Source organism: Hylobates moloch, unplaced genomic scaffold, assembly GCF_009828535.3.
Source record: "Hylobates moloch isolate HMO894 unplaced genomic scaffold, HMol_V3 SCAFFOLD_14, whole genome shotgun sequence".
In the NCBI taxonomy this organism is placed as follows: domain Eukaryota; kingdom Metazoa; phylum Chordata; class Mammalia; order Primates; family Hylobatidae; genus Hylobates; species Hylobates moloch.
The window spans coordinates 57,947,361-57,960,426 of record NW_026652289.1 but is presented as its reverse complement, the minus strand read 5'-3'; the positions used below and the strand labels follow the sequence as shown (position 1 = coordinate 57,960,426).

The 13,066-nt window shown below is 35.7% G+C and overlaps 1 protein-coding gene across 3 annotated transcripts in view; it reads right to left on the bottom strand.

The window, feature by feature from the left end:
• Positions 1–13,066, bottom strand: part of UACA (uveal autoantigen with coiled-coil domains and ankyrin repeats) — a 105,580-nt gene that overhangs the window by 39,923 nt on the left and 52,591 nt on the right. For 2 of the 3 annotated variants that reach the window (XM_058427758.1, XM_032175052.2), the window contains exon 2: positions 2,659–2,792. In XM_058427758.1, the coding sequence (XP_058283741.1) occupies positions 2,659–2,756 (98 nt within the window). In that variant the 5' untranslated portion in view covers positions 2,757–2,792. Of the gene's footprint in view, positions 1–2,658; positions 2,793–4,970; positions 5,377–13,066 lie in introns of those variants that run through there. The other variant, XM_032175054.2, reaches the window with a different exon arrangement.

The following is a 13,066-nucleotide window of genomic DNA, read 5'->3' as shown; positions in this document are numbered from 1 at the left end:
CTTCAAAAGAGATCAACATTATAATGATGATGTACAAAAGGGCAGAAATCACAACAAATCTACAAGGCATTAATAATGCTGATGTGCTATAAATAGATGTGCTTTGGAAAGAAGATATATCAATCATTAAAACATGCAAAGAATTGTATAGGAAATTTGAAAAATTGCTTCATAAAAAATACTATTTTGCAATTTAAAAAGCAACTCTATGTTTTCTTCTTTTAAAAACAAGACATGGACTTCTATAACAGGAGATATATGTAACTTGGACAAATGTTACTACTGAGGACAACTAGAAAAGCTGCAAAAAATATGAGACATATGCTTAAAGGTGTCAGTGAGCTAACAAAATAGTAAAAAGTTACTAGGCCAGGATGCAAGGTAGGAAGAAGGCCCAGAGAAGTGAGCTTAGTATTTCAGGCCACTTTTTCCCTGGGAACATTTGCTGATTCCAGAGAAACAGGAGACTAAAAAGCACTTTGACAGCCTTGCGGAAATGGGGAGACACTAACTGGAGTCCACTTTTCTCCAAGTAGCAGTGGAATCCTTGGTGAACCTTCCCCATCTTGGACTGGGCCCTAGAAGGGCTGTACCTTAGGAAAGAGGTGAACAGAAAGAAAATAGATCCTTGTGGTAACTATGGCTAGGCTTCAAATATTTCATTTTTGAAACCAAACTGAGCTCAAGAAGCACATGTTCTTTTGTCTTAAATTTAGAAATAAATTTCAAAATTAAAAACAATCATTTGAAACAAATTGTTTTTGTAATTGTAAATACAGAAAATATATTTGTAACATGTCCCACACTTGACTAAATACAACATGCTTTAATTAAGAATACAGTTTGTGTGTGAGTAAAAAAAGAGAATACTTTATTCTATGAATCCTAGAAAAAATTCTACTCTCACCCGGGCGCAGTGGCTCATGCCTGTAATCCCAGTACTTTGGGAGGCTGAGGTGGGCAGATCACCTGAGGTCGGGAGTTCAAGACCAGCCTGACCAACATGAAGAAACCCCATCTCTGCTAAAAATACAAAATTAGCCAGGGGTGGTGATGCATTCCTGTAATCCCAGCTACTCAGGAGGCTGAGGCAGGAGAATCGCTTGAACCCGGGAGGCAGAGATTGCAGTGAGCCGAGAGTGTGCCATTGCACACCAGCCTGGGCAACAAGAGCGAAACTCCGTCTCAAAAAAATAAAAAAAATAAAAAAATTCTACTCTCTACGATGAAAACTTCGAGACTAACACTCCTCAAATATTTCAAAAACTAAAGTTCACAGTTCATCAAATTACACCATTATAACTATTTAATGTCACTCAAAATTGAACCTTATATCAAAAACTCCAAACAAAAACTCAAGCTACCATTCACTCAAAATATTCAAAGTATGAATAGGCAGAACTGATTTCAGTGATGTAGGTTTCACTGAAAAGTTTCATCCCAGAAAAGATTCATTTCATCTTTTAACATCTTAGCATTTGAGAAAAAAGAAACATGAAGAAAAAAGATCCAAAAATATCACTTTTGGGTATTAAATTTTCACGATTTATACTGTAAGCCCTATAAATAGCTTAAAATTCAGTAATGGGGCAAAATTCAAAATAACCAATGTTTCCATAGCTATCAAACTGCTACTTGATAAAAGTGAAACATTAGGAACTTGAAACTTTTCCAACTTTATTGCTCTAAAAACTAATTTATAGCCCTGCTTTATCTTTACTATATTTAATATCTAAGCATTCCAAGGCAGTGACCCACATCACACATTAACTATTCACTTCCTAATATTCATTTCTATATTTAGTATCTGGTTTCCAGTTATAATATTCTGAATAAATTCATGCAAGTAAAGACTGAGAAGAATTTTAGGATATGAGACTTTTCACCTCTAACTTTGAAAGGGTTCCCAGATAAGGTTTTAAATGCTGTAAGTATAGAGGGTCATAAGAGACACTAGATCTACCCTTTAACCCAACTGCTCCCCACCCACAACAAGAAGGGAAATAATGAAGATTTGAGACGGGGAGGGGGAGAAGACAGACACATGGTTCATAAGCATATATACAAGCCAGCAGTTCTCCTCAGTAACAAAAAAACAAAAGAGTGGGATTATTACCTGTATCTCCCTAAGCCACACTAGTTATTCTGCCTCCTTTCTGCTCTAAGCATTCTTATTTAACTGAATTACCCAAGTATAACGATGGATTGGGGGTTGGGAGAAAAGATAGGGTAATTTACAGAACTCTTTGAAGACACAAAGCTTGGGTTCACATTCCAGCTCTGTGACTTTACCTGAAATGAGACCAAAGTATTTAACCTCCGTAAACTTTTTCCCACTTCTTTTATCAGGCTGCTTCAAAGAGCAAATCTGATAAGGAATATAAAAAGGCTTAAAATGAAAATGCACCAAATAATCACAGGCTGTGGTTTGCCACTGGGCCTAAACAATTCTAGACCACTGGATAGTATTCTAGTGTTCTCTCTCTAGACTGGAAATCTTTTAAATTGAGAACAATGTTTGTTTCAAAGATTTTATAGTGCAGGTTTTGGCAGAATTTCTTAATAAGTAAGTTGATAACTACAATTCACAAGTTTCATTTGTATCCCAAGACTATCCAAATTCCCTTCAGACATGCTTTTATCATCAATAATACTTACACAGATCTGCCTTCCACATCTAGTTTGCCTGGATTGACCCCCTTTTTAGCAAGGATTGAGGACACTTTTTCTACATCCCCCCTTTCTGCTGCTTTCATCAATCGGTCATCATATTTATTCCAATCTGCTGTATGCTACAAAAAGGAAAAAAAAAAAGTAAATATGGCATACTACATTAGTTAAGATTTTCTAAAGAAAGAAAAAAGAGAGAAAGGAAAGCAGTACTGCATAATACATCACTTATTTTCCAATTGCATTCCAAATTTCCTTCTCCCTTCTTTGCTAACTTCATTAGGAGAGCAGAGTTATAAAATCTTCCCAAAACACATGATATACAAGAAACATTTAAAATTATATTTTTGAGGGAAAGCATGTTTCTTTTGTTCTCTGCCCAGTTCTCTCTGCCTTTGAGGCAAAAAAGGAAATCAATAACTACTGAACACCTACCCTGTACCAGGCACTAAAGTCCCAATCAACCCTAGTAAACTAAAATTATCATCTCCATTTAGCAGGTAAGAAAAGCCAAGGCCCCAGAGACAGTAAATGTCTTAAGTGTTCAAGCCCAACCATGACATCTATAGTTCCAAAATCAGTGTGCTTTTCCCATACCCTTTCAGATTTCAAATCACATTTTCAGATTTGGCTCTGGTTACATAGCTCCTAGGACTCTTAGATGCAGTGGAATTCTACATACATTTTAAGAAACTACCCACCCCCCAACACAGACATTTATTTAAAAAGTACTGTTGGAAATATATTTATGGAGGCAAATTATATATATATACACACACACATTCTATAGAGAAAGCAATTCATTATGTTTATATATTAGAATAAAACTTTTACATATAAAAAACTAAAAATGACAGACTCTAAAGTATTAACTGCTTAACATCTGAAAATATTAAGATTACAGGTTACTTTCATTTTCTCCCTTTTTAGATTCCACATGTATTGTTTTTATAAAAAATAGATTTTTAATTTTAATAAAAATTCTGTGTATGTGTATTTAGATTAAAGGTGGGGGTTTTAAGAAGGATCTCTCATATAACATACATTTTAATCGTATCAAGGTTATCTCTAACTTTAGAGAAAATACATTCAAGGTATTCTGAAGCCAATAACCTAGATCTTTTCTCAATAAGCATAAATGTCAGAACATAGAATTAAAATACATGTTACTTAAACAGGTGAGATTTTAGCCTTTTAAAATATTATACCAATTTACTAGTAAATTCTGTGCTAAATCCAGTATTATTTCTAGAACAAAAAAAGATCTGGATATTTTTCACTTAACTTACAAAACGAATCCTATGGCCACAAATACCCTAACAAATCTGAGAAAAAAACTGAATCACCTGTATATCCTCTAAACGTTTCATCAATATTAATTTTATATCTACTATTCCCTATAAACCAAAAAAGAAAAGTAAAAAAAAAATCACCATCACTAATTTTCTTGTTAAACAAGTAATGTAAAATTAAATACTTGATGTAGAAAATAAATATGAAAACTGAATATGAAAAAAAGACAAATACATTAAAATTTTAACTCACTTCTGAAATTTAATATTTTAATAGAACCTGGCTCAAGTACCTACACAGATTTTAGAATTGTCTCTAAATTACTTAAATTTGGTGATGAACCCACTTCCTCCTAACTTCAAAAGTTTAAACTGCCAACTATGAGTACAGAATAACCCTGCCTATGGGCTCCAAGTCTAAGCTACATTTTACGCATCACCTTTCTTAAGCTTTAAAACAAAAACAAAACAGTTTACTGACTCTAATTTGGAGAGTGGTAGTGGACATAAGCTTACAAGACATTGTATATTAAATCATGTTTAACACACAAATGCTTGTTCTAGATTTGATTAGTCTATCCTTACAATTAAAACAATCTCCAGTTTATTTCCAAGTAAACTTGCTGGTGGAAAAAAAGAGCCATTTAAATCACCACAAAGTTGTAAAAATCCAAAAATAAGGCTTTCTTTAAAGATAATTAAATGTGATTAAAGACTCACATTATCATATGATTTTCAGTTCTACACCAAGTACCATTTTCAGCTGTGATTCACTGTCAGTTAACAGTAACACTGTACAATTATTAAGATTTTATCATGTGCTTTTTAAACCCAGAGAAAGAAAGAACTTTTGTTTCCTATTACTAACCCCCATCTGCTAATCAACTAAATCAAGAAGAAAATAATAAAGCAAACCAAATTAATAAAACAGTGGTGCATTTTAAAAGAACACAGTTCAGAAAGTCTAACCAAGAATCTTTTGTTACACTAGACTACTGGGATACCTACTCTGTTCTTAGGAGCACAAGAAAACCAACAGTTCATCATAGACAGGATTTAGTTTCTTGTTGCTAATGGCAAACTACTTTGCATTAAGTTACAAATCTCTGTAAGCTCACAAAGCAAACTCTCAGACAAACTCCTGACAAGTGACTCAGTCCCTCACATGCTGTGCTACACTTAGCTTGGATCTCTAACGATATTTTCTTCGTCTTCAGGATCCTTCTCCGCCTTCATAACGCTCGAATATTGTCTTCCTTGCAACGCAGAACTTGATTAAGAGCAGCCCCAAGTCAGGTACAGTAACTCTATCTATTTCTTATTCTTTAGAAGCTAGCTATCTTTCAAAGTTGTCCCTTTGAGGCACCCCACTGGAAAACTTGAACAGCACTCTGCATCCTGCTGCCTCAACACTGCAACACAGACGCTGCAGTGCATGATAAAACTGTCCACATCCGAATTGTCCGGTTAACAGCGTGGAGCCTGTCTCCCATTGGTTGAGTTCTATTTCAGATTCCATAGGACTTGACAGCTGAATGATAGAAAGGAGCAGCTAAGAATATATTGTAAATGCATGCTTTTCCTCTGAGTAATAAATTTCAGGTCTACTGGGGAAAATGACTCAAACATATTGTGAAACATGCTTATTATATAAAAACAAATTGTGTGACATAATGACAACATTTTAAGAGACAAATTTGGTTATTCCACAGAACAGTATTTAAAACCAGTTTCAGTCTTAGGATCATCTAACATGAAGTTATAATAGCCCTGACAAACAGAATATAAAATTCTATTTTAAGCGAACGTGTCACATTTTAATTTAAGGAAATGCACACACAGTAACACTTTCAAATTTTCTCCATTTTATTTTGTACCCCTATCAGTCTCTCTGCATACAACCAGGTTTCAGCTTACAACTGCTGCCAGTCTGTCTCCTAGCATGTTAAATGAGAAGAGACAGAAACACTGCCAAAACATTAAATAGAATACATCGTGATGAATACTTTTCAACAAATTTTAAATTTAACTCAGTACTTTTAGTTTCCAAGTTTAGCACCCTGCCTAATATGACAAGTAAATATTTTATCAGTGAAAAGTCAAATTACCTGGATTCACTGGATTAAAAAAAACTAGTTAAACACTAAAGGAGGCAAATACACATTAGACAATGAGCTAGACTATTTAAAAAATCTCCATTTGGGGACAAAGCAGATAATTTCTCTGCATTCTCTACGATGGCATACTTGTATCAACATTTCTTACACTACCAAGGCCGGTGCAAATTCAGGGTGGTTTTTTTGTGGTTGTTGTTGTTGTTGTTTTTTAACCACGTTCTCATTACCACAATAGCATGAGAATAATTTACACTTCCTCTAAAAAGACAGATTTGTGAAAATTGTTTCATGGGAATGCAAAACATTCCAACACAAGTGTTTACAGGAAGGAGGTAGCTGCTATATTATAGATCATGCTGCCAGTTAAAAATTCTGCTATGTACTTCCACAAGAAATCCGTTTCCTACTAAATTTACATTAGGCCCATATTCTGATTATAAAATATATAAGGGTCATATACCATATCTTATTTTTGAAACAATGATTGTTTTTTCCCCCAAACCACAAGATATCACAATGGATTCATTTGGCTAAACTCAGAGACTCCGCCCAGTCTATGTCACCCTTCTTCTGAGGAAATCTGTGATAGAACTCAGACCTTGTCCTTTGGGTAACAAAGCAAGCACATTCTTTCTAGAAATAGGACAGCAAAGGCAAAGGAAGAGGGAAAACAGTAACAAATAACTAAAGCCATATAAGGAGCTGCCCATGCTCAGGAGATAGGATTGTGTGTCCTAGTATTATGGATGTCCTGAGCTGCCTGCCACCTCCCCAGCCTCTGTGGCTTAATCTTCTGTGCCTGCTCTCACACCTTCCTTCATAGCTATTTCCCAAGAGCCCTAGGCAAATTCCCACCTTTGCTGTCCCCTGTACCTATAAGGTTCTTCCCTCCCCTACTTTCAGGTTCTTCTCCAATGTCACTTCCTCAGAGAGGGCTTCTCAGACCTCTGCATCTAAACGGCCCCGTGTCCCACTCTACCCCACCACTCTTTATCCTTGCACCCTGTTTTACTTTTCTGCAGGGAGCTCATCAGTATCTGCCATTACATCAGATGTTTATCTGTTTATTAGCTTACTGTCTGTCTCCTCAGCTCCCCTCTAATTTGACTGTATCTAAGGTTTCTTCTGTGTCTGGTTTGAAACTATAAAACTAATTTTCAATAAGTAACTTGGTAGTCAGTCACTAGATTCTCACCCATCTTAAGGCCAGAATCCACATCTGCTTCATGAATCCTCTTTCCTCTAGGACTAAATTGTTAAATAGGCTAGATCTGTAACACACATTTACCAGCAACATTGTTTCCCAGTAAACTATCCACATTCAGACAACAAGTATCTATTGACCTGAGATGAGGGCAGTTAGCCCACGACTGGTTCAGTCGATTGCAACTGAGCAAACAGATCCTACTGCTCACGGTCAAAAAAAGATCCTTCTTCACACATACTCCTGCATATCCCACACCGCAAGTCTTTCTTTACCAGTCTACAAATCTACTGGACTCCTCAAAAAGCACTTTAGTTAAAACACATGTTCTTCAGAATTTTGCCTGACTCAAAAGTCTACCTGCTGTATACTAGTGGGATAATTTATACTTTCTAGGCACCGGTGCCCTCAACTACAAAGCAAGGATAACAATAGAGAACCTATATGTGTAAAATCAAATAGCTAATAGATATGAATGATCTCAGCACCATGCATGGTAGATGTTTATGCCCAAAAATGGTAGGCACTGGCGATAGTCACAGGTGCTCCTGCTCCTGGTCAGAGTTACTCTTAAAAGAAAAACTTCAGCTGAATTAAATTTAAAGTTGTTTAATTGAGCAATGAACAATTCAGAAATCAGGCAGCCCACAGAATCACAGCAGATTCAGAAAGACCCCAGGGATGCCTTGTGGTCAGAACAAATTTATAGATTAAAAAGGGAAGTGATGTGTAGAAATCAGAAGGGAGGTACAGAAATAGCTGGATTGGTTACAGGTTGGCGTTTGTCATATTTGAATACAGTTTGAACACTCAGCAGTGTATGAGTGGTTGAAGTATGTGACTGCTGGGATTGGCCAAGACTCAGCTATTGTTACAGGCGCATACTCCTAAATTAGGTTTTCAATCTTGCCTACCTATTAAGTTAGGTTATGGTTCATCCACAAGGACTCAAATATAGAAGTACAGAGTCCTTCTCAAGGCATATTTAGTTTGCTTTAATATTACTAATCAGAAAAACACTCTTTAAAAAATTAACAAAGAAGTGGCAGGGCGTGGTGGCTCACGTCTGTAATCCCAGAACTTTGAGAGGCCGAGGCAGGCGGATCACCTGAGGTCAGGAGCTCGAGACCAGCCTGACCAATGGGGTTTAGCAGAGAAACCCCATCTCTTCTAAAAATACAAAATTAGCCAGGCATGGTGGTGCATGCCTGTAATCCCAGCTACTCCAGAGGCTGAGGAAGGAGAATCGCTTGAACCTGGGAGGCGGAGTTTGCTGTGAGCCGAGATTGCACCATTGCACCCCAACTTGGGCAACAAGGGTGAAACTCCATCTCAAAAAAATAAAATAAAATAAAAAAATAAAAATCCAACCAAAGCCCTAGAAGTAACAATTTACAAGAAATACAGGGGACAGAGAAATATAATAAACTATATCACAAAGATTGCATCACAGGATGCAATTAGAAAGATCTACCATTGAGTAAACCACAGTTTCTTAAACAAAATATAGCAAGATTAAAAAGAGACAGAATTTAACCTATAAATTAAAAGTGACTTCAGAAACCTATCAAGCAATCATAAGTCACAGAACTTAAGTACGCTGATTAAACAAACTGTATTTGTAAAATAAAACAATTGAGAAAATATGACTACTGACTGGATATTGGATGGCATTAAAGAATTATAGTAAACTGAGATTTCTGATGTGATAATCTTATAATTATTTCTGAAAATCCCTATGTTTTAAAAATACATACTGAAATATTTTTAGATCAAATGAATCAAGTGATAAGATGTCTGGTATTTGCTTCAAAAATAATCAAAACAATCAGAGGGCAAACCTAATCTAATAGCACATTTAAAAGATTATACACCATGATCAAGTGTATAATCTTTATTCCTGGAATGCAAGGACGTTTCAATATATGAAATTCATTGTAATATACCACCCTTAATAGAACAAAGGACAAAAATCACAATGATCATATAAGTTGATATAGAAAAAGCATTTGACAAGACTCAACATCCTTTCATGGTAAAAATACCCAAAAAACTGGGACTAGAAGGAAACTGCCTCAACACAATAAAGACCATATATGAAAAGCCCACTGCTAACATTATACTCAACTATGGAAAACTGAAAGCTTTTCCTCTAAGATCAGGCAGAAGAAAAAGATGCTGTTCTGGCCATTTCTATTTAGCACAGAATTGGAAGGCCTACTCAGAGAAATTAGGCAGGAAAAAGAAATAAAAGACATCCAAACCAGAAAGGAAGAAGTTGAAATCATCTCTGTTCTCAAATGCAATGATCTTATTTGTAAAACAAAAAAAAAACAACTCTAAAGATTACAGATACAAACATACTCATACACACAAACAAAACAAAAACCTGTTAGAATAAATTCAGCAAAGGTGTGGAAGAGAGTACACAAAAGTCCGCTGCATTTCTATATAATAACAATGAACAATCCAAGACAAAAATAAACAATTCCATTTACAATACCTTCAAAAATAATAAAATACTTAGGAATAAGCCTAGTCAATTAGGTGAAAAATTTGTATGCTAAAAATGACAAAACATTTTTGAAATTAAAGAAGTGACAAATCTAAAGACATCCCAGGTTCACAAATTTGGAAAACTGAATACCATTAAGATGTCAATACCACCCAAGGCAATCCAGATATCAGTGCAATCCCTATCAAAATCCCAATGGCATTTTTGCAGAAATAGAAAAATAAATCCTAACATTCATATGGAATCTCAAGGGACCTCAAATAGGCAGTCTTGAAAAGGAAGAAGAAAGTTGGAGACCTCACACTTCCTGATTTCAAAGCATATTATGAAGCTATAGTAATCAAAACAGTGTCATAATGGCATAAAGACAGACATATAGACCAGTGGAATAAAGTAAACAGCCCACAGATAAACCCTCACGTAATAGTCAAATGATCTTCAACAAGGTGCCAAGAGCACTCCATAGAGAAAGAACAATCTCCTCAACAGTGTTGGGAAAACTGGATAGCCACACGCAAAAGAATAAATTTGGACCTTTATCTTACAACAGATGCAAAAAATGACTCAAAATTGATTGAAGACCTAAACGTAAGACCCCAAACTATAAAACTCCTAGAAGAAAACTCAGGAGAAAACTTCCTAAATTGCATTTGGCAATGATTTCCTGGATGTGACACCAAAAGCTCAGCTACAAAAGCAAAAATAGATCAATGAAACTATATCAAACTCCTGTGCAGCAAAAGAAACAATCAACAGAATAAAAAGGCAACCTACAGAATGCACAGAAATATTTGCAAATCATATATCGAATAAGGGGCTAATATATAAATTACATTTTTAAATTACTATGACTCAACAACAACAACAAAGATTTTAAAATGGGCAAAGGACTTGAATAGAGATTTCTACAAAGATAATATACAAATAGCCAATAAGCATAAAAAAATATGTTCAATGTCACTAATCATTAAAAAAAAGCAAATCAAAACCACAGTGAGATATAACCTCACACTCATTAGGAATGATGCTAACATCCCAAAATAAGGAATAAGAAAAGAACAAGTGTTAGCAAGAACGTGTAGAAATTAGAACCCTTGTGCACTGTGGGGATTGTAAAATAGTGCAACTACGATGGAACACATATGGTGATTCCTCAAAAAATTATAAATAGAACTACCATATGATCCAGCCATCCTACTTCTGGGTATATATCCAAATGAGTTTAAAGCAGGGTCTCCTAGAGATATTTGCATATCCATATTCATAGTAGTATTATTCATAATAGCCAAGAAGTGGAAATAATCCAAATGTCCATTGACGGTTGAATGGATAAACAAAATGTGGCATATGCATACAATGGAATACTATTTCGCCTTAAAAAGGAAGGAAATCCTCTCACATGCTACAACATAGATGAACCTTGAAGACATTATGCTAAATGAAATTAGCCAGTCAAAAAAAGACAAATACTGTATGATTTACTTACATGAGGTAGCTAAAGTAGTCAAATTTACAGAAACAGAAACAATAGTGGATATCAGGGCTGTCGCAGGGGCAGAGATGGGGAGCTATTGTTTAATGGGTATAGAGTTTCAATTTTGCAAGATAAAGTTTTAAAGATCAGTTGCATAACAATGCAAACATACTTAACACATGAATTTAAAATGGTTGACAGTACATTTTTATGTTTTCAGTACAATTAAAAATAATAATAAAAATATAAATGCAATCTCTCACAATACCATCTTTTTTTTGAGACGGAGTTTGTTCTGTCACCCAGGCTGGACTGCAATGGCACAATATTGGCTCACTGCAGCCTGTAACCTCCACCACCCAGGTTCAAGCTACTCTCCTGGTTCAGCCTCCCGAGTAGCTGGGATTACAGGTGCACACCACCCACACCCGACTAATTTTTTTGTATTTTTAGTAGAGACAGGATTTTGCCATGTTGGCCAGGCTAGTCTTGAACTGCTGACCTCAAGTGATCTGCCCACCTCCACCTCCCAAACTGCTAGGATTACAGGTGTGAGCCACTGTGCCTGGCCAGCCTATTGCATGATTAATACTAACAAATATTAATTTTTAAAAAATCAATCAGGGGTTTGTGAGTATAGATAAAACAAGATTGGCCACAGGTTAATAACTGTTAAAGCTGAGTTATACGTTCATGGGAGTTCATTATAGTAAACTATTCTCTCAACTTCTGTATATTTCATTCACCATTAATAAACTGGCTGATGTATACACATTTAAACTGCAAAACATTATCACCAGTGCCTTTCGCTGAGTCATTAATGTGGCAGGAAAAGCAGCACACCCTTTCCACTCTAATTCTTTAACAAAAGATACCTCTCTGCTTCAAAAGAAAGTATTAACATATCAACATATCTTGGTGAGTCCATAGTCATATACTTACAAGGTAAGCCCCATAATATTAAATGAAAGCCTTCTAAAAAGAAGTAGTAAATTTTTTGAGGGGTACTAATGTTTACCATATATTATAACAAGTAAATTTCTACAGTCAGTTATTATGTTGGTTTGAAAAAGAGACATTCATCCCATTCAGAAAGCAGCAAGCCAAAGTATCTATGGTAAAAGACAAAACATAGTTGTTTCTAGAGAACAAACATTTTAACACGAATCAGCTATTTCACTAGGTAGATCTAACTGGATAACTTTAAACTCTAAATCAACATAAAAGAAATCACAAGTTTTCACACTGACTCTCATATTAATATCAATTAGAGATTCGTAACTATGGCCGGGCGCGGTGGCTCACGCTTGTAATCCCAGCACTTTGGGAGGCCGAGGAGGGCGGATCACGAGGTCAGCAGATCGAGACCACGATGAAACCCCGTCTCTACTAAAAATACAAAAAATTAGCCGGGCGTGGTGGCGGGCACCTGTAGTCCCAGCTACTCAGAGAGGCTGAGGCAGGAGAATGGCGTGAACCCGGGAGGCGGAGCTTGCAGTGAGCCGAGATTGCGCCACTGCACACTCCAGCCTGGACGACAGAGCGAGACTCCGTCTCAAAAAAAAAAAACAAAAAAACCCAAAACAAAACAAAAAAAAAAGAAATTCGTAACTATTCCGGATACATAGAATTTTAATTTGAAAAGTAATGTATGTTTAGTGTAGAAAGCCTAGAATACATTTAAGTTTATAAATGAAAACAGAGATACCCCATAATTCCACCATGCAGAAATAACCATTATTAAAAACTTTACATCTAGACTCTTTTCTGTTAAAAAGTCTAAACAAGATTTAT